General features: G+C 39.3%; 1 protein-coding gene across 1 annotated transcript; it reads right to left on the bottom strand.

Moving 5' to 3' along the window:
• Positions 1 to 146: 146 nt before the first annotated feature.
• On the bottom strand, positions 147 to 27293 carry cacnb2b (calcium channel, voltage-dependent, beta 2b). Its single transcript, XM_079649596.1, has 13 exons — positions 26805 to 27293; positions 13204 to 13269; positions 11173 to 11295; positions 10866 to 11005; positions 9051 to 9112; positions 8923 to 8948; positions 8128 to 8208; positions 7896 to 7954; positions 7689 to 7798; positions 4713 to 4864; positions 4483 to 4578; positions 3662 to 3838; positions 147 to 2321 (listed from the first exon to the last, which is right to left on the bottom strand). The coding sequence occupies exons 1-13, from the start codon at positions 26820 to 26822 to the stop codon at positions 1593 to 1595; spliced, it is 1839 nt and encodes a 612-aa protein (XP_079505722.1). The 5' UTR covers positions 26823 to 27293; the 3' UTR covers positions 147 to 1592.
• Positions 27294 to 27689: the final 396 nt, after the last annotated feature.

Raw genomic sequence — 27689 nt, 5'->3', positions numbered from 1 at the left:
AAACCATTATTATTTACAGATTAGGGTTTTATTAATCCTCAAAGGAAAATTTGCAAGCTAGTTTATATAAAGTAATTCCAATTAGCAACAATTTTATCAATTTGGGAAGTGCTGACGTCCTACAATAACATGTCAATAACCACATGTTTTGGTTTATATTTTAATGGTTTTCAACAATGGAATGCATATTTGCATATGCAAATATCTGAATGCTGTACAAAACAAACATAATGAAAACAAAAAAAGTTAAAGGATCAGAGCCACTTCAGTCTAGAGCAATCATTCACAGTAGGTCAAGTTCTATCAAACAGTGCAACAGGCTGTCTGGTTCTCCTTATATTTACCTAACAAGGCAATTATGAAGTATTTACAAATGCATAGAGGTTGTATTCAAGCAATATATTTTATCACAAGAAGATGCATAGAGTATCCAGCATATAGCAGGTCAGTGTCACCTAAAGATATGTCATGCTTCCACACAGTGCAAATACAAGTCAACAAATAAGCTTGAACAACATTTAGAAAAGTAGGAAGCAAAGTAAGACTTCCCTTTAATATCATGTAACAAAATAGTTTGAGTTTCCTTCCCAATGTGTACAATGAATGGTTGTTTTTGGAAGATACACAGATTGTAACACATGGAGACAGAATGAGATGTGACACCAAAAGTCTGTTGTTTCCTAGAGTTTTCGAACCCTCGGCTACAACAAAGCTTCTCTTTGAATTAGTTGATAGAAACAACAGTTATAAATGTGTTCAGTGTACAGAAGCGAGAACACTTATTGATTAATTTCCATAATTTCTTCCTGTTCATCTCAAATCACAAGTTACTGTACTTAAAGAGATGTTTTCTCCCGATAGCTTTTTTTCAGATTGGACGAATCTGCCGCTCACTTTTGATCTATTGTTCTATCTATTGATCTATCCATTAACAATTTAGTGTCAAATATCGACATCACAATTTGTCAGATGCCAAGGTAACATCTTCTCATATCTACTTTTGAGAGGTGAACACCAGATAATGTCATTTTGGCTAGGTAAACTTGTGAAAAGTAAATTTGTATCCCTGTTTAATACACACTGAACTATATGACCTCATCAAAGTTGGATTTATTGCAGGACTTGTATATTAGATTGTATTAATTTTAGTTTGGTGTAACTAATAGAAACTCAGTGTATTTATTGTGTTATCACTTTAAAACAAGCCCAAGATAACAAGAACATTTACTTGTGATCTTGACATAATGGATACAATAAAATTACTGCAACCTTGATTATTCTTGGCTTTTTGCGTGAACATTGGAAAATGTTGCAGGACCTTTGCATTTATCTTGTCAAATGTTTGTGCTTAAATACACAGAGATAGCGCCATATGAATAAGATGACATTAAGACAGGCAAAACCGAGTGACAGTATGAATTTTGCCATAGAAAAAATAAAGGACAAAATGTGTGAGTGAGTGGCAGAGGGTAAAAATAAGAACAATTTAAAATGTCAAACGATATGAAGAAGAACACCCTGCCCAGGCCGTTATAGTGCATCATAACTTGAGCAGCATAAAACCATGCACCAAGCCACAGGAGAAAAAACAGTCACTCGTGTATATAGGAGTCTCTGTGAAATTGCCGTGCCTCTCTGTCTCTATCTCTACCACCATCCCTATCTCTGTCTCTCTCCCTGTCCTTGTGTCTTTCTCTGTCTCTATCTCTATCTCTGTCTCTATCTCTGTCCATGTCTCTGTCTTTGCCGTGGTAGTTGTGATGATTGTGTGCAGGATAGTGATCTGTGTGTTGTGTCCGGTGGGAAATATCCTGGTGACGCCTGTGCTGACGGTTGCGTTCATTGTGCTCCTGCTCATAGTCTTCTCTGGCGCGTGGCTCGCTGTTTCCACGGTGCGGTTGTTGTGAGTGGTGATGGTGGTTGCTGTTGTGATGGTGGTGGTTATGGCCTCTGTGATTATAGCGCGTTGCCTCCTTGTCCTCCTCCACCACATCCTCCGCTTCCTCCTCCCTCTCCACGGGCAGGTGCCTTCGGGGAGGCCTCTGGCTGCACTCCCTGCTTGACCGTACTTCAGTCCCACCGGATGTTTGGTTGTGCTGGCCGTGGCTGTGATGCTCTATCCGGCGGTGGTGGTGGTTGTGATGGCGGTGGGTGTGCTGGGGTCTCTTTGGTTCATTCCTCAGAAGCTGCTCTTCCTCCTCTCTTTGGCCTTCCTCAGCTTTCTGCTCCTGGGCTGGGGCTGAGGGTTGCTCCTGGTCTAGATGGTTCTCACGGGAACCTTTCCTCTTGGCGGCAGCTGCCTTCTTGTTTTTGTGCCCATCCTGCAACAAGAAAATGCAATGATATGTCACATACGTGCATATAGCACTTATGAAGTAATCTAGCTACTCAAAAAAATACTCGCCAAACACAATGCCTGTGTTTAAAATCACATTCTAACGTGTTTCATACTACTGTACATACGTGTCTGTATGAGTATACAATTACAGTAATAGCCATTGCCAGTAAGAGCTACTGTTGAATTAGTTAATAGATAATAGTTTATCATACATTTGAATCAACATTGCCTCTTCCACTTAAATATTTTCCTGTATTTTCCAGTATTCGTTTTTACTAAGTATAAATAAGGATGCGATTTCAAACACAGAAAATATGTCCAAACACAAACATTTGCAGTTTGGGAAGCAGCTGGCCCTAAAGCGCCAACTTTCACAATCACATAATAGACTGTATCACAGCAGAGCCAATTTGGATACTTTTGGATGATAATTCTGATTATGGGATTTTGCTCCACTTTGGTACTTACTCATGGGAACAGACACATTTGCTTCCTCAGGCTTCTCTGCATCTGTTCTACTAACCCAGTAGCAAAGCTGTTGTAAAGTGACTAAAATGGTAACCATTGTTTCAGCATTTGATTATAATCTCAAGGTGTCTGGGAAAAATATTGTTGTGTAATGTTCATTCAAGCTGTAAGCAGAAAACGAACTATAATGCCTGAGAGTTTTTAAAGAGAAACAATTTAAAGTGTTACTTTTACATCATAAATATCAAAAGAAATAGGGGAACATTGTTCAATGTCATTTAATGGAGATGTTACTTTCAGCTTAGTGTGCAGAATTAGCTAATTGTATCTAGCGCACTCTGGTCAGATCTGTGGATTTAATAAGGTGGTGGATAGTTTTTCACAGGAGAGGGTGAACAAGGAACGCTAGTCTAAAGGGAAGCTAACACCAGAACTGTGTGTTCATCTTTATTGAACAAATACACATAATTTTAAGCTAACTTGTAAAGATGCTACTCATCTCCTTAACTACGGTAAAGATTCAGCTACAGCAGAATTTGAGGGTATCTCACTCACCGGAGGTAGACCTATATCATTTCTTCACCTTTCCAGTGGAAAAGTATGAGGAGAAATGAAATGAAAATGTTAGATGAAAACAAATGCAGATGCAGCACACTGTGGAGTCTAGATAAAGTAACATTCCTGCTGAGCTCATCATTTACTATGCAAACAGTTTCCTCACATTCAGCAGATTGTCTGCACGGATGGGATGAGTGGGATGAGAGGACAGTATGAAATCTTTGCAAAGGATTTTACACGTTGTAACTTCTTCGCGTAGTTGTTTGCTATATGTTTGTATGTGTGTGTTTCATGTACCGCGGGTACTGCTGAAGGACTAGTGGGCAGTGTGCTCTCGACCAGCTGGGACACCAGAGTGTTGGCCGGCTCCATCTCTGGAGGATGCGTGGCTCTCCAGTAAGACTCCAGATAATCAGCAACATGCTCACAGGCATCAGTCAGCTGGTTCTCATCTAAGATGACATCAAACATTTCCTGCAGGAAAGAAAAAATTGGAACTGTAGGAAACACTACCCTGAAACACTTTTTATGTATAATTTATAATACCATCAATACCATCATAGCAGAAATCGGGCAAGGCTTTAAAAATAACACAGTCTGATTTCCACATACGTCTGTGATTAGGTCTTTCAATGACATTTTGATGATGAGATGAATTAAATAAGCTTATCTCTAGATTATGTAGTCTACAACATTAATTCAAAACATTGTTTTTTCATATGTTATCATTCTATTAGCTGTTGAATAATTTCCCATCATCATCATAAATACTAAATTCCCATAAATTCCCACCAAGATGTAAAACCCCCTTAAATGTCAGAACAGTTGGTCGTCACTGTTCTAAAAGGTAGCCATGTAACCACCAAAATTGTATTTTCAGTTTAATCTCTGTTTTCATTTAATTTCTGATCAGATGTTATCAATTTAACAACTTCAACTATAGAAACACAGCCTAATGCAGCAATGCATAGTTCTGTGTAACAACTGAAAAGACTAACATCATTAAATTACTTGATAACAATCCACCTTTCCAGTCACTCACCCAGTCAATACTAAAAACTAGTATTACTTAACAGAATCCAAGACATTTAACACACTGGCCACTAGATGGCACTCACCGACGGGCACTGGGCGAGCTTGTCTGCTGCCACCATCTGAACATTGAGATGCTTCGTCTGTGACTTCCCTCTTGTCTTGATCAGTCTCGTCAACACCTGCAGTGAAGAGGAAGAGGAGAGAAATTAAGCCCAAAAGGAAAGAAAAACGCTTACGGCTGACATTTTACAGAAATGTGTTGGATGAGGAACAGTTGGTCTAAAAGAAAGGGCAGGTCTCTGGTGAAGCTTACCTTTGGTGAGGAGATCTTGACATAGATAAGGATCGGTGCTAGGGAAGTCTTGGCCACCTGGAGCGGGTGGTTGATTGTGTCTGCATCTAGAATCACCAGCTGCAGGCTGCGGGCGAGCTCAAAGATACGCTCCACCTCCCCCTGGATCTGAGCTGCAAAAGCAGAGAGAAAAGGCACGACTTTGACACCTGAGGTCCAGGACATCCATGAATCGCACACATTTAATTTCAATTTGAACCTTTATCATAAACAGTGTACCTAAAATAATTGAATTACCAATTATTCTACAACATATAACAAAAAACTCAGGCTATGTTGAACATCTCAATTACAGAGTGGCTTAATTTACAGACGTTCAGTGAAATTGAATAATCTGCCATCTCATACTTTAAAATGTGTTCATTTGTACAATTAAAGAAAGCTGTTAACGGTTTGATATTTATGTCTGCAATATTATACTTATGGATTATCTGTGTAAACTGCCCACTTATAATTAATTATTGTAATCTTATTGTCTTACGTTGTGTCTCTTTACCATTCTTTAATATTTATTTCCTTTTCTGTTAGATCCATGCCCAGTGATTGCCCTGATTAAGCTCCTCTTTGCATTAGCTCATGAAAGTACTGTAGGCCTACAGAATATATTTTCCTATCATTGAACCATATATTTAAATTGTTCTTATGCATCCACATTATACCATTGTGTGTAATCTTGAATGATAAAATAAATGTTTACTGCAGAAGCACGTATGTGGAGATTTATTTTTGGTTCTCTATTTTATATTGTAAAGATGCAGTAATGAGTATATCTAAAATCTTAAATGTTGAAGGTTAAACCCAAAACAATTCATTATCAAGTTATATGCTAAGATTGAACATTTATTGTAAAAAAATAGTAGTTGACAAACAAGACCCACAAGTCTCTAGCAGCTAATCAAATCACAAAGTCTACCGCTGAGGCCAACATGAGGAGTCCTTTAAGTGCCCTGTGAACAGTGTGTGAACAAAGTGCTTATGAGGTAATGAAAGGAAGGTGGAGTATTCAAACAAACAGATGTGGACTACCAGTGCTTTCAGTCATACATACCGGCAGCATCTGGGATGAGAGAGCGATGAGAAAGAGAAAAGTAGAGAAAACCAAGTAAATCTTATCCTCCTTTCGGTTTGTAATCAAGGGAGACTGACCACTGCACAGAGTCAGTGGGGCCAAAACAGCAAATACTCATAAAAGGTTCAGGAGAAAACTTGTTTTCCTAATCTGATGCTTAAAGGTCACCTATTATTGCACTTTTTGATGTCTTTTATACATAAATATTTGGGTTGACATGAAAATACAAGCCTCTCTTTTTTCCTGCTTACCCACATCTCTACAAACGGGGATACAACGGAGCTGATATAGATTTGCTGCGGACTTGACGTCATTACTGAAATGTGGGCTGGCTTTAAATTGAACTCTTGGCAACGTCCAGCCCACGTCCAAACCTATTTCCCATATACAGTGGGCTAGCTGAATCCCCTCTCGCAGCTGTGTGTCTGTGTATTCAGCAGGATGTCTACAGGACTTAGAGTAAAGTTGTCATATATATATATATATATATATAATACATACAATGGCCCTGTTCTAGCGGTAAACATATGTTATGCTATGTGCTATATCAGCAACAATGCGCGACGTGTTTTGGAAGTAATATGGTCGCTCTTTACATTAGCAAGCATCGCTAACACTCCGGAGAGAATATGTGTAAAGAAGCCGAATATAAAAGGTACTGTCCTTGTGGTAAACCCGTGTGAGAGAAAGCGTTTCAGCTCCATACTGTTTCAGAAATAATGCTTGATGTGGTTTGGAACATAATATGGAGTTTAATCACGGCAGCATTTAGCTGCGTTTCTGCCGGTTGTCAGCCTTCTCTTCACAGAGCTCACATATCATGAGGACGCTCCAGAGGGGCGTGGCCAGCAGCAGCTCTGTAAAAACCAGGTTTATTACAATCCCTTGTTTCCAGTCTGTTTTGCTAAACTAACCAATCCTGCTGAGGACTGCACATTTATTTTTGCCATACAAACATGAGACACCCCCTTCAAATGATATCAGCCAAATAAAGGCTGTAATCAGTGGTTTCATTGTCCTAGATATGGGTGCTCCATAATCATCTATCCAAATCAGGGGTCTCAAACTCAAGGCCTGGGGGCCAAATCCGGCCCGCGACTTCATTTTATGTGGCCCCGGAAGAGCTTGCAAAGAATATAATACGTTTATTATACGGTTACATGCCACTTTACAGAAGCAGGTTGCCCATAAACTAGATGTCCCACAATGCATCTTGTTTTGTGACATGCGCACTGAAGAGACTTGCAATTATTTACCCTGGACTTCTGCTTTCAGACGTAGTTAATTACTAAGTTATTATCCTATCCGATAATAATCCAATTCAGAGGCAATAATGTAATATAATACATTATTTCATATATATATTATATTTATATAGTTACAACCGGCCCTTTGAGTGCAACCTTTATGCGAATGTGGCCCGCGATGAAATTGAGTTTGACACCCCTGATCCAAATGGTTGCTCACAGATAGGAAGAAAAGAACACAGTGACTCCTAGTGGGAATTGTTATTATGACGGGACAAAAGGAGGGTTTTTGGTGAAATATGTAAAGATCGATTAATTCCATATAGGGTAGGGAGGATGCATAGATGGATGGATGAGTTAAAGAAACACAGGACTTTTCCCCACTCCAAAATGTAAGTTATTTTAACTTAATTGCCCGATAACATTTGAAACGGGTGCATGCGCATGGTTTCAATCTGCACATTCAGGCTTAAGGCTCGGCAGGAAAGCAAATGAGCATCTTTGCCGTCTTACATCATCCCGTTGAATAAAGGATCATCTATGTACCGTATATTAAATAATGATTGTGAACAGAAATTGCAATCTTAAAATGCGATAAAGAAAAGAGTGAAAGATGTGTACCTAAATTAGAGCGGGTGTTTGACCGGTCCATTAAGGCCTTTTTTCCCGGGTTGTTGAGGATGGACCTTTTAGCCAGAGAGATGTCTGCGGTGACTCGTGTAATAGTAATTCTGGAGACAGAGAAACAGGGATTTTTACACAGTTGTGATTTTCATCCTGTTTTATATCAGCATGGAAGGTGTGACACTGAAGAATTAAATAACTTACCTGCCTTCAAATCGATGTTTTAAAAAGTCAAATAGTGCTTTTTGCATCATATCTGTAACCTGGAATTACACAGGGCACAAGGACTTCAAGTAACATTTCTCAAGTACAATACAAAGTGTCAATATTTGTATGGCGAACAATAAGGTGTATCAGCTCAACAACTTTGTGTACTCTTCACATTTCAAAGATATCCTATTAAGTGCTAAGATGACAGTGTATGAGCCGGACTCACCTCTAAGCCCTTCAGTGACGGCCCCATTAAAACCACAGGACGCATTGTAGGCACTACATCATACATAGCAATCTGCTCCCCCTGTGAGTACAAAGAAACACACACACTGGTCCATTTTGAGAATCTTGGGCAATTTTACATACACTAATGAAAGAGTGTATGTTTTTTGACTACAGTTTGTCAATTTGTATAGGCAGACTCTTAAATTCATCAACAATTTGCTTCGGATACTACCTATTTGCAGATTTAAATAGACTTTTCTACTTTTTCATGTTGGTTTGTTTAACCAGTTTTTCCAAATGTAGGTAACTGTGCGTTAACTTTCTTTAAAGGCTGTCCTCTGAAAAACATGTTTTTCTCTTATACTCTGAGCCATACAATCTCGTTCATGTACAGTACAGTACATAGCCCATTTACACAGCTTTTAATTCATGGCAAACATTTATTTAATTTTAATACAGTTAAGAGAGTATTTTTAGATTTTCCAAGTGATACAAGTACATATAAATCCCCGTGTGAAAAGCTTTGATTTATTGACACAAGAACAAACATTTCCACATTTGCATATATAAACATATTACTTCTTGTAATAAAAAAAACCAACGTGTTAATGTTAGTAAAAACTGGAGAACTGTTATTCAGCCGTTATTCAGAAGGTGGGATGCTGCGGTTGCAAACATAGGATCAACATTTTTTTCCCCCTAATTGTTTCATAACACTCTTTATAAATGAAAAGCTGTTCATATTCAGATGTGAATGTTCTTCTGCGTGTTTGATGTCAGCAGAATCACTTACCGGTTTCTTCTTCACCTGCTGATTGGCTGTTGATGTAAAGCATAAGAGAGTTATTTAATATTAATTCACCTATCATCAAAAATAAACAATTATTAATAGTTTTCATTTTATTTCACAAAAGCACTGACCTTGTGATGGAGGTGTATATTTTTTTGAGTTCAAATCTTGAGCAACTTGAGACGCTGCTTTGCTGGAATAAGAAAAGTTTTGAATAAGCTCAGATGTCTCTCACTAAAGACAGAGAAAAACAAGGCCTTCTTATTTAGAGTCAAAACCTTGATGTTTATTTCTTGGTAAAGAAAGAGCAGTCTTTATCTTGGCAATAAAGAAATGTGTGCATACGCCATGAAATGATTTGAGGGTGAATCCCTTGAAGTGATACAGCACGCATTGTTGCTACCAAAGCAAAATATCCACAATCCTCTAAATGAGTTTCACCTTAACTGGGTCAAGTCAACATCTTTCAGCTGGTAGTGAGTCTGATTAGAGGAAAAATAGCCTACTGTCTTAACGAAGTGAAAACACCTTGATGTCGTTTTAGTCCCTAATGCTCATTTTCAGCTTCATATTTTTATTTTGTGCCTCTACTGTGACATGTTTACGTGCTTTAATGTTCAAAAAGTGTTAATTTTCCTCATACTGTCTGTGCTGCAGCACCTCTTTTCACCCTCTGTCTGAAACCAGAGCCCAGTCTGCTCTGATCGGTTAGTTGCACTTACAGTATTGCTGAATAACTATAATAACAAAGATCATCAACAGAAGTTTTAACCCTTGTATGGTGTGTTGATATTTGTGTTACTCAGCCAGTGTTCGTGGACCCGCTGCCTTTTTGGGCTTCAATTCAAAACAATCAAACTATTTTATGTGAAAAATACTCAACAGATGTTCACTTCATCCCAATTAGAAGCAATATACTATAAACAGCATATATGGTTAATATTTGCCCTTTTACATTTGTTAGATCACATTAATGAATTAAAGTGCTACTTGTTTTTTTGCCCGCTGACTGGCTGGTCCTGTGGCTCGTCTTTTTTTTGTAACTAGCTGATGCTCGATCTCATTATCTTCTTCAAAGTCATTGTCAGACTCAGAATTCTCAGAAATGGGATCCTCACATTCTGAAACATCTTCCTCTTCCTCCACATCATCATCAAATGGTTCTCTCTCTTCCAAAATCATTTGCAAGGCCCTCTGAGCAGAGAATCTTTTGGCCATCTTGATCAGTTGTGATAAGGACCCAAACTGGCGAAGCTTTATTTCTTGTGTCCCGCCCCAAATTTGCAGCTTGGATAGAATGTGAAAAAAATAAAGATTGGTTCCCGCAAGACATAATGCGGGAATGTGAGAGCAGACAGGTGTCAGTGCTTGAACTTATCAACAATGTTGCAACCTTGTGCGGGGATGGCAGGGGTAGTAACACAAAAGTCTCACACATACACACACTTTGGTAGTAAGAAACTTAGGGACAGATGTGTATATGTGTGAGAGCGCATGCACATGAACGCGTGTGCTGTGTAGGGGAGTGAGAAGACTGACAGGTTATTTATGGCTTGTAGCGATAGTGCCTTGTCAGGGGATTAAGCTGCAAGATAAAAGATGTTTAAGTTATCTTTGTTACATTCAAATGCATTTAATCACAAGCTGCAGTCATTGAAAATGTGTTCTGATATAAAGTATGTTCTTCACAGAAAATGAGCCAAGGCCATTGAGTGTGAGTTTGAAAAAATAATTTATCCTATCATTTTTCTTTAGCTAAATAATGAAATCGAGTCCCACAGACCCGAACACCATACAAGGGAATGTCTTGTGATCCTCTGTGTATCTCTTGTACTGTATGTGTGCTGGGCCAATAAAGATTATAATAAGGATTACAAGATAAATCAGCACACGGCAGCATGGGCTTCTGTGCTGGTTTTTCTTGTATTGAAACAAGTATAACATACTTGGCTAAGGCCTTTGCAGCTTTTCTCGCTTGGACTTCTCTTCTGATGAGGATGGTCTCCAGGTTGACTGGACTGGGGATGAAGCCCACCACACCATCCTCCTTCACCGGCCGGCCGATCCACCACTCGTTGTTAAACTTCTGATCATTAAAAATACAAACAATAATGAGAATTTAAAGCCTGGCTTTTGTTTATTTGTCCTTTGTTTATGTTAAGAAATGCATTCAACATTGTAGTTTTTGCATTCTTTGTCTCCATTACCTCCCATCTTTATGTGAATAGATCATGCTGTGTATGTGTCTCAAACCTCTTTGACATGGAGGAATTCTCTGGCCTCGAAGGTGACGGCATGGCCCGGTACGGGAGCGTTGTCGTCGTCTGCTGGCGTGTAAGAGAAGTTGCAACGTACTGCGAATGCCACAGGCTTGTACTGCGAACACAAGACAGGAGATCATACAGAAATGTTATTACTAACGGATGTCACACTCATCTTTATTGCCTAAGTTTTAATGACAAACACATTTTTGCGCAAACAATTATTAATATTTCACTAAATTGCAGGTGAACACATTATAATGAATCCACAGATTGCAAACCATATTTCTCACGTTTATAATAAGGTTGTGTCGGGGAACCTTGATTAAAAAACACAAAGAAAAACTTGTATCTGTTCAAATACAATTTTTAAGCATATGCAGGATTGTAACCAAGAGACTAAACGTTCATTTTATACATCATGATACCGAGATAATTGCACTTTAAGGATAACTATGGTGTGCACGCCTGGGAGCATGGCTGTGAAATCTGCTTTATGGATATTAGGCTAATTTCTTTATTATTTTAATCATATATAAAATAATTGTATTTTTGAAAGGATCCTTGAAATATTTGAATATTTGCAGTTGTTTTTAACTGTCATTAGATTTATCTTGACAATACTATTTCTTAAAACTTTTACTTTTTCCTGTCCTTTTTATGCATGTTGGCTCTGTTCTGTTCTGTTCAAGTCTCCAAGTGGGTCATGACAAGTGTGACACAAAACATTTTACAAGTGATTCATGTTTGTTTCCTACTATGACAAATTAAGATGTGCTTCACAGCAGCTACCGTACCCGTCCGTCTGATTGAACGCCCGTTGGTGGTGTAATCCTATCAGAGCCAAATGTCAGTGGCACGCAGGTTAGGCTGCTAATTACTCCACTTTGGAGAGACATGGCTGTGGGAGGGGGGGGAGGGGGGTTCAGTAGGTGACGGGCTGCTTCAATTACAGAGCACCAGCTGGAGTGCATTTAATGTGTGGGGAGGATTTAATTCAATATTCAATGGGACGTGTATTAGCAGGTGAAGAGTTTGATATAGGATCTGATATTTTAATTTATTTGGGGAATTACCTTAATTTTCATAATCTCCACAGAAAAGAAAGTGGAAAATAACCCATTGGTGAATCGAAACAACAACTGTAGCCAGTGCACGGAACTATAAACATTTTCTTATGCCAGCAAGCAACATTTTATTTTCATTTTCATTTTACAGGTTGCAATGGGTCAACTTGACTTTGAGTAATGAATCAAAAATAAATGTTTGAAACATCACTATTACTGCCACTTCATACTGTTCCGGCTCCTAACCTGCAGGTCATGCCCCCCTAAGGGGTTTTCAAAATAAATACAATATTTTCAAGATGAATGTGGATGTCGATGTGGAAGAAGAAGGAAAACATTTCTGCTGCACAGATTAATAGTTCTCAAATCCTCGCATCACACTTAACCGTACCAAATTAAGGAATCCTAAATATTATCATAATGTTACATAAAAAGACAACTTTAAAAACTTGAATTTTATGAGAGAAAATATGTGAGATAATCTAAATACATCTGTGCTAGAACACAGAGCAGTGACATTAGATGTAGTGTTTACCCTCACCTGCCTTGCACACAGGAGTACAGATTATTGTCCTCGTTTATCATCATAGTTGCGAAATGAAAAAGCATTTATCACATGTTCATTTTCATAAATATAATAAAAAACTGTATTAGAGTCTGGAAATAAATGATGTTGCTAAAATGCTAGAGAGCATTCGGCTCAAAAGTGTTCCTTTAAACTGAATCAGCAATAATCAATATACCTTATTATCATTCCCCCCCAGGCATCCAGTAAATAAAGGATGAGGATGAACACTGCAATGACTCATTTTCATAGAATAATATTGTTCCGCTAATCTTATGTCCTGAAGAATGTGTTTCCTGTCTCTGATTTAACAATGTCCTTGAAAGCTGCCGCTCTAAATAGCAAGTCTTTGAGTATGGTGGGTTCCCATGATGCAACTGAGAGGAAGTACCTGGGCCTTTTCCAGCTGCGCCTGGGCGTTTCTTTCCTCGTGGAGGTCCGAGTCCTGACGCTCTCCCTGCAGCAGAGAGAGGAATGACAATTAGTGAAATTAATTCTGTGCATTGATTTGATCAGTGTGTGTTATGACTTTATTTAGATTTGGAAAAAATAAAGACAAATCAATCAAAACGCTTTAAAATCCAATAAGCACATCTTTCTCAACGTGTGGCATGTTTCTGCATGCAGCAATTTGGTACTGCAAATCCATAAAGCTTAGGGACTTGATTCAGGACAATGTGTTGATATTGATGCAGCAGAGACTAGGATGTCTTTATTTTATTCACTGCAGTAGTATCAGTCACGCTCCAAAAACACTGGAGCCTACACCTCCCATAATGCACCTGAAAAGCATTTCTAGACCCTCCCTTACTGGCATGTCTTTCAGACCGCACTTCAAGCAGGAGAAATGCAAGCTTTTTTTGCTTTTTAATTCAAAATCTCCAATCCAGAGCCAATTGTGTCCAAATGGATCCGTTGAGTAACATTTCTCAGACTTGACAAAGCTCCGCCAAAGCGGCACAGAAAACATTATTCAATTGTTAAAACAGTCTATACTCCCCTCTGTCTGAAACAACAGAAATTGCCCTAAATGTACGTAGTGGGCGTCACAGCTTAATACATTATACATATATTAAGGTATTTTAAAGTTTTATATAAAAAAAATCACATTTAGGTTTTGGTTTATTATTTACATGATGTTTTTTTGCAAAAATAGTCTGTGAAGCGTGAAAAAACTATTTTTCTTTTTAATAGTTTTAATGACTTGACATTTTGCCTTATGACATTATAATGGTTCCTCTGGCTTATTAATTGATAGAGCACCATGCTGTTTCAGGCATCGGTATTATCTGTCCATTGCGTTTTGTATCGTGTTTCATTATCCTCAATGTGGAGCTGGTCGGCAGAGTAGGTTTTCCACAGTTGTCTTTTGGATTGTTTCCACATTTTGTTCCTGTGAAGACCTCTGAATGTACGGCTGTAGGACGCAAACACTGATTAAATGCTTTCCTGTTAAGCTTTAACATCTCAAAGAGTTGCCTTGTCATTTACGGTCCCTTCTCCAGAATTGTTCTGCCTTTAATTGTGAGGAAGTGTTGCAGCGGATCCCTCCTGGGGCGCTCAGGTTTATGTGCCACGTGTCCCAGCGATTAAATTGTCCCCTCAAAGACATGGTAATTAACGCCCTCTGTGTCATAGCCAGGAGGCGGCACAGCCCTCTGCGTCAATCTGGCACTCAAAACACACATCCCAAAGTCAGGAATCCTCTCTCTGGTGACCGACCGTCGGCTCCGTCTGCTGCATTTTAACATCACAACAAGTCCTTAGAGATGCCCAGCGAGTCAAACTCAATATTTTTCTAATCTTAAATAGTTTTCTACTTCCTAAAACGTTGTTAAATTGCCACAATACTTTAAAAATACTTATGTATGTACCATTGGCAATGTCATATTCACACTTGCAAATGACTTTAATAAGTACAAAATCCTCCTGATGACATACAAAGCGCTCCATAACCTGGCCCTATCCTAAATTACTGACCTCCTCCAGACACACTTCCACCCGCTCCCTCCGCTCTGCTGCTGCCAACCTCGTTAATTTGTATTGACTAAAATATCTTACTTTAATTTGCCTTTTGTACTTCGGTTTCACTCATTTGTTGTCAGAAATAAGCTTTCTTTATTTAACCTTTTAGTTTTTGCTTTGGTAGTTATAGTCCGCTTTTTGGGCGGTTGTAAACATTTATGATACCTTTTTTTCTTTATACGTCAGATCCTCTCCCGTTTGGAGCCAAGTGCAGACTCAAGGCAAGTTTGGCGTTTGGATCTCTACAACTGAATTTAGGGAGGTGTTGATTCAGGATGTCACTATGCAGTGTAGGCTATGCCGTTAATATGTTCATATGCATATTTGCTGGAGTGCTGAAAGTGAACGCTTTAGTTGTGTATAATTAAGGTTCACAGAGCAGAACAGCAGTACAGTTATCAGAGAACAACAGATACAGTTAGTGAAGCCTGAGAGAGCAGACTGCACACTCCTGCAGCTTAGTCTCTTCAACTGTGTCTCCTCAATATACAAATAATTAGCATTAGCAATTACATAATGTACGTGGCATACACAAACAGAAATGTAAAAAACATTTGCTGTTAAGAGTCACGTTGTGTAACTTCTACAACTTGTCACATTTCTTTTGAGCTACAGCAGGAAGCAAAAACTGTTTGCAGCTTCCAGGAGTCTCAGGGATGATACCTGACTCATAAGAGACCTAAAACAACAACTAGCTAAAACTGGTGCACACAGACAGTATCTGAGGTTGCCTTCATCGTTAAGAAATATAGCGTTAGACACTACCAATTTACAGAAAATGCAAAACAATTGTCCTGAGTAATAGTATTTACTTGCTTTGTTTACTGTTATACTGTGGAGTAACTCAATAATCATTGATTGGCTAGTCAACTAGTAATATCTTTAACAACAAGGTTTATGTTTATACTTATGATTTGTACAAAAAGTTTATAAATATTATTGTTGTTATTTCTGTATTTTGAAAACAGCTGCTGGGGTAGAAGATGTACAATTCCACAATTCCTTGGTGGAGAATACTGAGGTAAATTATTCCAGCATTTTCTACCTCTAAAATGCATACATTTTTGTCTTTCTATTTATTCAGTTTGTTTACAGATAACATTTGTCTTTGATATAGCATGCTAATTGTTGAGCCTTTGTTTTTCCGTTTATTTTTTACCTTGGAAATAGTCAGTCTTGCCTCAAGTCCTTTTGCTACTAACTTTGTCACAACTGCAGTAAAGGTGGTATAAACCTTATCATCAAACCCTTAGGAAGACAGCAAATCATTGTTGAAATATAAGCAAATGTTGGCCTAAACCTGAAGACTTGCCCTAGACAGAAAACAATCCCCCCTCTCCCTCAGTATGCTTCACTTTCTGAACCGAAACAAAGGTTTCCAGTGAACGTTATTAAGACAGCATGTGTTCTCCAAAACCTCTCTGGCTAATGTTCAGAACATGAAAAATATATTTAGGGAAGACTAAATATAGAGGAGAATTTCCCTATGTCGTGTTCATTAAAGAGAGTATCTGGTATGAATGATGGTCCAGACTGTGTTCACTGTTCAAGACCAACCTGAGAACAGTTTCCCCCCGGCTCTCATTTACTCCCCCACCCTCTTCCAAGTGAGTGCACACTTCACTGCCTGACACTGGTGACTTTGATAGATGTGTGACAGAATACACCACATGTCCTTGTTATGGCCCAATAGTTATGATGGACCTGTCCTCAAGCTCAAAAGACGTAGCTTAAATAGACTATATAATAAAGAAGTGGGAAGACAGAGAGAGAGCTCGGGGAGGAGAGACTGTACCAGTAAAGAAGGGAGTGAGGGTACATGAGTAAACTTATCTAGAATTATCATCTGGGGAACAGGAATATCTGTACAGGATTACCTGGCAATCCATCATCTAAATAGTCATTGTCATCCCTCGAGCCGCAAGCTAATGTGGCAGAGGATTTAATGTCAAAACGTTATGGAGTTGAACAAAAATAAAGAGACCTGTTTTTAAAATTCACCTCAATTGCTCATGATATCAAAACACAAGCAAGGACAAAGGAGCTCTTGTGAACGAAACCAGCAGATATGCATGATCATTATCACATCCAGTACTTGACAATTAAAAGCACCTATGGCTGAAATTCAGGATTCAGTAGAGAAAATGTGCTGACAGAGAATGTCAAAAACGATGAGGGAATAAGAGAGGAGGAGGGAATACATCTCCCGGGGCTGAATTATGCCCATGCATGGCTTTCTGTTTACACATGGCATGGTGAAGACATCTGCTCGCACAGCACCGCCTCTCCTGCAGGCCAATGTCACGCAGCCAACAGAACAAAACGCCCCCGCGGAATTATTAAACAATGTTCAGCTAGCGCAGGTGAAATATCTACTTAAGAGATGCAAACATGAGGGAGTAATATGAATTACTGTATCAACTGACTTTTTGGCGTTCTGACTTTGAATTACTCAAGGTAAAAGTCACAGATTTAACTGTTTTCAAATAATTCAGATATTATTCATTATCCCTTAAATGTGATCGTTAAGATGGCTCAGCTATCCAGACACCACAGGATTTAAAAGTGACTGAAGATTGTATTTTACAACAGAACAAGTTTTAAAAAGCAAAGTTAATTGGGAATTTTAAAACAAATACATTTTCAAATCATAGTTTTTAGGACAGTCCCATCTTTTAAGCCTTATTTTGTATCTTTGTTCCTCAAATGCGGGATTTTAATGCTTCTCTATTTTATATAAAAGTTGTTTTTTAGTTTTAGGTGGAGGGTTGGAAACAAACAGACACTTTGCATACATCCCTAGTTTGCATTGTTATTTTGTACAACTTTCCTACAGTTTATAGACAAAATCAATCACAAAATGTCATATCATTTGTGCTGAAAATATTCATTGTTTGCAACCCAAAACTTATAATTCAGAGGGCACATTTTGTGATAGTGAAATAAAGGGTTCGGCTATGAAGCACAGAACAGTTCCTTTGGAAGAAACTCCCTTTCCATAAAGAAAAAACTGAGCTACAGCACTGTTTTACTGTGAATTTCCTATCTTATTTAACGCTGTCTTCAAAAATGTTAAAAATGTATCTTCTCATGTTCAGTCTTTTATTCAAACTCTCTACCCCACCTCTTTAATCCTCCCTCCATCTCTTCCTGAGTTCTCTAGAAGTCATCCCAGTCCATTAATGTGACTACGGAGATCAGAGTGTGTGAAGGAAGGTGGAGGACAAGGATGATGGGAGGATGGCTGGACAAGTGAAGCTACGTTCTCTGGTGTGCTACCTGAAGGTGACTCCTTTCCCGCTCAAAAGCGTTTACACAGCTCTTTCTGCCCGCACCAGGACATTGCATTAGCAAAGGAGCGTCTGATTGGGGAGATAGAGTCCATCCCTGAAGTGAAATAATCAGAGACATGGAGGCGCCGGCAACCAGCTGGCCGGCCTGGAGCTCTGCGTTTCTCCAGAGGACAAACTGAACTCTGGACGGGGTGCAGGAGCCAAAATACTTATTTTGCCGTTACCTATTATTTCTGTTAATAGAATTTGACACTTCAGGCAATTATCACATGGTGTGGTGTAAGGTATTTCGTGCACCTGTTGTGTGCTGGGCTTGTATGGATGACAAAGAGGGAGATTTTTTTTATTCTGACCGTATAGTCCTGCTAAGGGGATTATTTGTGTTTTCTGTCTTTATGAAACCTCATGAAGTTCGTACTAACTTCAGTACGAACTCTTCTTGAAACACATTAAAGTGATGAGCCGAGTTTAGCCTCTGAGCGACTTTACTCATTGGGAGTTTAGTCACCACACGAGGTCTTAGATAAATGCAGAGATGCAGATTATGTTTGCATTAAAATATATATTAAAGCAAGTTTGATTTGTTAACCAGTCTAGCCCTGAGCCTGTTTTTCAGGTCTCAGGCTCGAAAATGACATTCCCAGAACAAATGACCATATCTTCCCTTCTAAAAGGGTTAAATTAATAATCTTTTTTCTCAAAGTAATGATAAACCTGTGAGTCGGATGTAGAAAAGATATCAGAATAAATATAGCTGTTTTTTATTTTAAAGAAAATTCAGATTGAACATAGTAAAAAAACTGTAAATTATATTGTCCGTCCAAATATTATTTTTTAATTACAGTGAAAACTACCCTTGGATGATGGTAAGGTAGACTAAAAGCTTTAGGAATCCAAAGTACAACATATAATAAGTACCCTGTATCAAGATTGATGCAAAACAAGTGACATTTGACCTTTTTAGAGAGGTTTAGCAAAACAAAAAATGGAAATGGGAGGTTTTACCGTTTCTCTGGAACCCATTGGTCGATTTTGGTGATTGACATCTCTTTCTGACCGTTAGAGCCAATAGAATCCAAGGGGAATCTCCCCGCACACACACATGGTAAAACAAAAAGGTGGGGGCTTCGCGCACGCAGTTTTGCTCCAGAGTGAAGCTGTCTCTAGGTCTGACATCTCAAAACCGAAAAGCAGATTCATTGCTCATGGATTATCAGAAATCATTCAAAGTGACACAGACACATTGGATTAACCTATGGATTAACTTCAGCATCGTTTTGATCGTTGTAATGCCATTGAAGAGCACTTTTGACCAGACTACCACACAGGTTAGCCATTTTGCCGTTTCTAGCTACCTAGCTCCATATGTTTTGATGTGTGTTCTTGTTATTATCTCTGAGAGTTCATATACTTGAGTGATAATGAAGGATACCCCTCGATTCTGTGTCCCCTCACGATGTGAAACGATGGGTTGAGATGTGCAGCAAAGATAAATAATAAGGTTTTGTGAGTGGATTTCGGTGCAGTCATCTGTTAGCATTTTTCGCTCGTTGCTAATTCAGAGGCTCAGCGTTACAGCAGCACTGTGTTTTTTTTTTTTATTTAAAAAAAAAAAAGATCAGTTAGATGAGTTTCTTTCCGTTACATGGATATAAAACATTCATAGTTTATTAAATGAACATGCCCTCAGAAACTGTTTCCTGCAAGATGTTACACGAGGCCCCCAGTACCGGGGTCTCTCGGGCTTTAAGCAGCAAACAAAAAAACACCGATTTAGTAGTAAACTTTGCCACTTGAGAATCCGAACAAAAAAAAACACTATTAGAAAATGTGCAGTGAGTTTATATCCTGGAATTATTCTCTTGTAGAACCAAAATAAATATATATACTGTATAAGAATCAGCTTTGTGTGCCTTGTAAAAGATAGGTTGTTTAGACTGGAAGTGTGTTCAAACAGCATGTTTCTGTTCTACTATAGGGTTTAATGATGAACATGAAAACATCAGGTTGAATTAAGAAACTGGGGTTAGGTTAGATGTTTATGATACTTTAACCTTAAAGAATACAATTGCAACCTAAGCATAAATGCCTCCCACTGATAAAAAAAACTTGTCCCGTTGTTACTTGTAGTAATTGTCCTAACCTCCGTCTGGTTTAGTGAAGTCCAAGACATCTTCATGTACTGATATAAAACGCTTACAGTAATTGAGCAGTACATTGAAACCATTGGGAGATCCATAGAGGGGTGACTGAAATGACAGTTAGATCTGCTGTAGATCCTCTGCTACTGTACTTCTCAGAGAGGAAGACCTCAAATATTTAACAGATAAAATGTCATTTAAGCTGGCTGCACGCCAAAACAAACTGTACTGTAAGCTTCAAAGAACCCATGGAAGCAGCAGGAGTGAGGAGAAACGTGCAAATGTAAGAGCGGTTGATATCTACATGAAGGCTGGGATGCAGTGTGTGTGTGTGTGTGATTTGTTGTTAGTTGATGTGTCTGAATAAGTCCATGAGGTGTGGGTCGTGTAAAAGACCAGACAGGAACATTTTCATTCATTCATATCTGATTTTCTTATCCTATCTCACTTTTTCACTCATGTATAGCATTTACTACTTCAGAGATAATCTGCACATCAGAACATTTCTGCACCAAAGACTAAATTGGAAAAATCATTACAGAGATCATCTCTCTCTCTCTCTCTCTCTCTCTCTCTCTCTCTCTCTCTCTCTCTCTCTCTCTCTCTCTCTCTCTCTCTCTCTCTCTCTCTCTCTCATTGTCTCTGAGTAAGGAGATTAAGATAGCATGCGTCAATCCAGGATTTAGAGCAAGAGAGACAAAAGCATCCTCCTCAGAGACAGCCAACTCCGATGCTTGGACGGCTTCTGCTCACGCTGCCTGACAATCATCAGATAGAAACACAATAGCAGCATTAATATTATCTGTGTAACTTAATTCTGGCTTGCTTGACTCCTGTAATAGATATATTTGATCTAAAGTTCACAGAGGGCAAGTGTCTGTGCTCGTCTGCATTGCACAGCATTTGCAACATGATTACTGATTACTGTGTGTGTGTTTGTGTGTGTGTGTGTGTGTGTGTGTGTGTGTGTGTGTGTGTGTGTGTGTGTGTGTGTGTGTGTGTGTGTGTGTGTGTGTGTGTGTGTGTGTGTGTGTGTGTGTGTGTGTGTGTGTGTGTGTGTGTGTGTGTGTGTGTGTGTGTGTGTGTGTGTGTGTGTGTGTGTGTGTGTGTGTGTGTGTGTGTGTGTGTGTGTGCTCTTCAACATGCCTGCAGCTTGATGAATGCTTTCTGCTGCTGTTATCTGTCTCATTTGCAGCTAAGCGAAGACAGCCAGGGTTAGGAGTTTCTTCACCTTGACACAGCAACTAAAGCATTAGCACATCTACGACGCCTTAAGCCCTGTAGCAGCTCAGTGTCTTGTTACTTGGAGAAAAGGACAGTGATCTTAACAGCTTTTGTGTGGCACCAACAACATACTCTGCCTCAAGATATAGAGAAGCGTGTGGCACAGTGGATAGAGCCTACATGTAGGTCTGGGGATCAGATGGTCACAGTTTCAAACCCTACTGCAGTCAACATGTCGTTGTGTGGGATTGACCACAGTATTGAGTATGTAAGTCGCTTTGGATAAAAAGCATCTAACAAGTAATGTAGGTTTATCGTGATTAGTGAGTAACTTTGGAAAATGTCAACAAGTAAAGAGGCTGCCTAGCTTACAGGAAAACATATATATATGAATTGAAATGCTAAATATTTATATCAGTTATTAAGGATAAAGGATAGACTGATTCTGGGATTTTTTTTTTGTTTGTTTGTTTGTTTGTTTGTTTATTTATTTTTTCTGTCAGCGGGATTATAGGACAACTACTGGGCCAATTTGTATGAAAGTGTACAGTAGCATTTGCCAAAGAAGAACCCATAAAATGTTGGCTTGAATATCAGAGCGGATTTTATGATTTACTTCTGGAAACACCCTTGGTGGTGGTCTGCACTCTCCAAGTGCCCTACTAATCCAAAATGTTATTATTCTCCAGCTGTCAGACCCATGAAAAAGCTTTTGCATCAAATGAATAGGACTCTTACTTCCGAAACCGAGAAGGCTAAATTACGTCGTCCTATTCACATCACTATTGGAAAGCAGCCCTGGCTTTCATCTGGTGTGAACACGTAAAATATATCATATTTTAACTAATGCTGTAAAAAATATAGCGTTACCGGTGGTAATACATTTTTTGAATTAATTGCGTTAAAAATATTTAACGCATTTAACGCATGCGCAGAATGGCCCGCCCCATACATCCCACCAGTGGCAGCGCCAGGGTATGGCTGGGGTAAGCTACAGCCATATCAATAAATGGCTTAGCCCCACCGTGAAAAATGATGTTAAAGTAAGCAAAATAAAGTCCGCCAACTCGCGCCGAGTAAATTGCACAGACAGCAGTAAGATTGATTTCAGTAGCCACTTGTCTGGAAATACCGAAGACTAGAAACGGTTTTGAAAACTTTTGTCACGTAGTGATCGTCTTCTCAATAGAACATCTTTGGTAATGTCTTCTGGCCAATCAGAATCAACATAACGGCGTGCTGTTGTTGCAGGAAGTCCTGACGGAGAATACTTTTGCTGTAGTACATCTCTATACATCGATATAACATTACGTGTTGATAGAAATCAACACGTAATGAAATAAGACCCCACGGTTTGATGATTGATAGGTGTGTGGGCTGTCTTTCATTTTGACACACAGAAAAATGTTATAATAAACATACATACATACATACTGTATGTTAAATGGATATATCCACCTTCTTTCATTTATCTTTCCATTCCCAAAACAATATACTGTACATAAAGAAATGGCATATGTTGGACATAATTCGAATGGTGATTAATCATGATTAATTAATTTTTAAGCTGTGATTAATCTGATAAAAATTATAATCGTTTGACAACCCTAATTTTAATTCATATAGGATATGTTATCTTGTGAGTCTGGTCAAAAATGTGTTTCTGCTTCAGTAAACCTTACTGCTGAGCTTCATTGTGTAGAGTTGTGCCTCAAAAACACAAAAAGTACAGCCTGCTTCTACAGCACAGTTTTCTACAGTTCATTGTTTTATGCGGAGCAGGTCACTGATTTAATTGGGACCAATTTCCTTCCGTCCCCCCAATGAAAAGCTGGCACTTAGCCCAGGTGTTCACACTCTAATTTCCCCCCTATAAGTATTTTTCTTGTTTTGTCTCTTTGTTGCTCAGGTGGAACTTTATCTGATAACACTCTTGCAATTTAGCTGCTGGTGATTTACTTTGCATTTCTTAGCTTCTCTATCGCTCCTTCATTAACATGCATTGTGTGTTCGGTTTTTTCCGAGCCTTTTCCAATCAGCTGCTGTGCATCATCTGTCTGAAGGAGACTGGCTGCGTGCCCTCTGCCTGATGCTACACTCCAGCACCTTTACTTTGGCAGAGTCTCCGTCTGTGGGGCTAAAGGTTGCATCAAGGCCCTTTAGATCTCCAATTATAGATCAAGAGTGGCAGCGGATCTGTGAATGCACTAAAAGTAATTTATGTATATACAATATGTTAATGAGGGGTTGATCTTCATTGCTAATGTCACCAGTAAGAAAGAGTTTAAAACTAGAAAAACACTTGTTTTCCATTTTTACGTTCTCTCAGAGACTATACCCATTCAATGTACCGCTATAACAGTTATGTACCGCTCAAAATGATCTGAGACTTCTAACTTGATTGCAGACAGGGATAAACATATAGGCAGAAGGCATACATATAACATGGTATCGCTATTGGCCTTGGAAGATTACCGATGCAGCCAAAAAGCCTCTTTACACAGCTTTTGGTGTAGGTATTGCTTTGACTGCTCCATTCAACCAATCCACATTTGTAAGAAGGGATTTTAAACCAGAGGCACATTTATTTTCGGATTAGTATCGTTCAGTATGGGATCAGCCCTTAACCTGAATATAAAAGTGGTGATACATGAATAACAATACCTTCCTGACATTATTTATATGGGTTGCAGACTGTTGGCTTATGAACTGGATCAAATATGAAGTGGTTGGTTGTAGATATACTGTATCTTGCTTGGATTTGTTTATCATGCCTTGAGGTTTGTTGTTTTTTAAATTGTAGGATATCTCCTGAAGCATGGAAGGGTTAGATTAACATTATTTTTGAGATAATGTTTGTATTTCGTTGGTTTTTATGCTGTGAAAGGATGGTGGGTTAGTTGATGTGTCTGAATAAGCCCATGAGGTGTGGGTCGTGTAAAAGACCAGACAGGAACATTTTCATTCATTCATATCTGATTTTCTTATCCTATCTCACATTTCTACTCATGTATAGCATTTACTACTTCAGAGATAATCTACACATCAGAACATTTCTGCACCAAAGACTAAATTGGAAAAATCATTACAGAGAGAAAGACAATGTGTATTTGGGTCTCTCTCTCTCTCTCTCTCTCTCTCTCTCTCTCTCTCTCTCTCTCTCTCTCTCTCTCTCTCTCTCTCTCTCTCTCTCTGATTGTCTCTGAGTAAGGAGATTAAGATAGCACGCGTCAATCCAGGATTTAAGCAAGAGAGACAAATGCATCCTCCTCAGAGACAGCCAACTCCGATGCTTGGACGGCTTGTGCTCACGCTGCCTGACAATCATCAGATAGAAACACAATAGCAGCATTAATATTATCTGTGTAACTTAATTCTGGCTTGCTTGACTCCTGTAATAGATATATTTGATCTAAAGTTCACAGAGGGCAAGTGTCTGTGCCCGTCTGCATTGCACAGCATTATGATGCAACATGATTACTGTTGGAATAAGGAGGGGTGTGCGTGTGAGCGGGATTATAGAAAAAACATTTTGCCAACCGTTTATGTTATGATCATTTCTATTGCACATAGGACATTTTCAGACCACAGCTCTCACTGAATATTTCACTATTCTGCAAGAAAATATTTGTGTCAGGTTAAACTAAACAAAGAATATGTATATACAAAATAAAATAATACTGTTGTAAACTTGGAAACAGTCCTAATCCCGAAGGAAACAGGTAACCTAGTATTCCTCGCCTTATAGCTCCACTTCCTGCCTGGAAGGAGAGCAGGTATCTAAATGTAATGCCCCTGTCACAGCGACTAAGAGGCTTTTCCTATTCTAGGTAACAAGCAGTGGGGCAGCACTAACCAGCACGCTGTAATGCAGAGACAGTTAACACAAGCTCCAAATTGTGTCCTTGCATCAAAGTCGCACAACTATGGATCTGTTTTCATATGTACCCAGAGACCTCTAAAGAAACAGAATTGTGCCTTACATTACTTATTTTCTCTGATAGAGAACCAACAAGTTGCACAGGTGGAAACAAACGTAATAATAAAAAGAAAGTAAAAACATCAATGTGTTGCTTATTGCCTATTTAAAAGCTCTACAAGTGGCCTGAGAGAAATAACAATAAGGAAGAGAACATGTTAACATTGTATATGAAATAAAACCATTCCAGCAAGTAACTTCTGCATGGACACCTAAGAAAATGATAACTTTTAAATGTTTAGGTCCACAGGGTCCAAATTAAGCGAGAAATGTCAACTTGGAAGTGAGAATGTGTTTTTGATCCTGCAGCAGAGAGAATATGTCTTCCCCCAGATGGTAAGAGGAGTATTTAAGGAGTCTGGAAACACCTTGAGAACAGCAGCTGTTACTTTGGGTTTTTCAAAGACTGACAGGTGAGTGCTTTGCTCTGTGACTTGAATATGTAATGGGAATGCACAAAGGGATCTCCTCTAAAAGAGACCAATTGTTTGGCCGTTATATTTGGATATCAACAGTAAGAGAAAATCGTTTGTATAATGCAAATGATGAAAAGGATGTCAGATACTGAAATGCAACACTTAACTCATGAGAGAAATGTTCAGGTAAAACGGATATATCTCAGAAAATCATGAAGGAACTTGACTGCATGCACCTGCTGCTATACATTACAAAACTGCTATCACATATGGAGTGGAAATGATTGGAAAATCACACAGCGAGAGTAAATAGCAGATCCAAGGGCCAAAAGTGGAAGAAAAGGGCAAGAAAGAGATTAATTCCATCTGATCTTCACAGGCCATTAGTTATGCAACTCTCTCTGCAGCCCGTGGTTTTCAACTAGACCAATTACATAATACAGGCATGCGGAGATGCATCTCTATCCGCACATTGTGGCTGCTTTAGTCCGGGCAATGATTTGGAAAGGCGGCGGCCTCACACAGGGATTTAACGCCCAGTGCAACAGATGGTGCATTCCTACTCTTCCAGTTTGATTAGACACGCGCACACGCACGCACACACAGGCACACACAGGCACACACACAAGCAAGCACACACACAAGCAAGCACACACACAAGCAAGCATACACAGGCACACACAGGCACACACACACATGCACGTACACACAGGCACACACAGGCACACACACAAGCAAGCACACACACACAGGCACACACAGGCACACACAGGCACACACAGGCACACACAGGCACACACACACATGCACGTACACACAGGCACACACAGGCACACACACAAGCAAGCACACACACAAGCAAGCACACACAGGCACACACACTCAAATCATCCAGAATATTCCATTGTGTTTACCTTTTTCTTGGGTGGCATGGTGGCTAAAGGGGTCCACTGGTGTTATCCCACGGATGTACCGACCAGCTCAGATTATCGTTCAACCGGTTCCAGAAAAAGAGACATGGACAAGTAATCCATGAGACAGAGTTTACCTCTGAAACAGGTGGATGTGTCCGAGGACGCCGTTTAACTCAGCAAAAACAGCCTTCTTTGAGCGCCTTTTTGTGCGTAAAAGTGAAATATTCCTCAAGGAAACGCGACACCGAGACACGGATGAGTTGCAAGAAGCGTTTCACTTAAGTCTGTAGTATTGTGAGTTGAGTGTAGTTACCCTCTCCTGAGTCCTGTGGGTATTAAAGGCTTATTTCTCGGTGCGGCATCTGTTGTTCTACACACACACACACCGTTCAATCTGACCTCCAGCGGCCAACAAACCAAGAAGGTGCCCAACCCGTCCGCACTGTCCATGCGCGTAAAATGAAGCCAAGTGAGGGGTGTGTGATTTATGTTGCTGACCAGATTTGGCTCCCTCCGCTGTGATGCCGTATTAGTGTGTGTCTGTGGGTGGGTGTGTGTGTGTGTGTGTGTGCATCCAAATAACTTCCCGCGGTTTGGCTGCACAAAATGGGAGAATTATAATGGCCCGGCTCCAACAGAAAGATGGAATTAACACGCACAACATTATTCCTTTACAACAGACCTACTCATAGCACCGAGAGCGACAGAGTGATAACATCTAGGTTTTATAAGGACATGTTTTTACATATCCAACTAAACGTATCAAACTTTACTAATATACATTCAGTAGAATAGTTTTACTTAGTACCACCTTGGCCATCTGCACAATTAAAAGGCCAGTTTGCTCAAATTACAACAAAGATTTGTATTATTAGCAGATAGGTT

The sequence above is a fragment of the Notothenia rossii genome, assembly GCF_949606895.1.
Source record: "Notothenia rossii genome assembly, chromosome: 9".
Classification (NCBI taxonomy): domain Eukaryota; kingdom Metazoa; phylum Chordata; class Actinopteri; order Perciformes; family Nototheniidae; genus Notothenia; species Notothenia rossii.
Note: the sequence above shows the minus strand (reverse complement) of the source record. Positions and strands in the feature narration are given on the sequence as shown.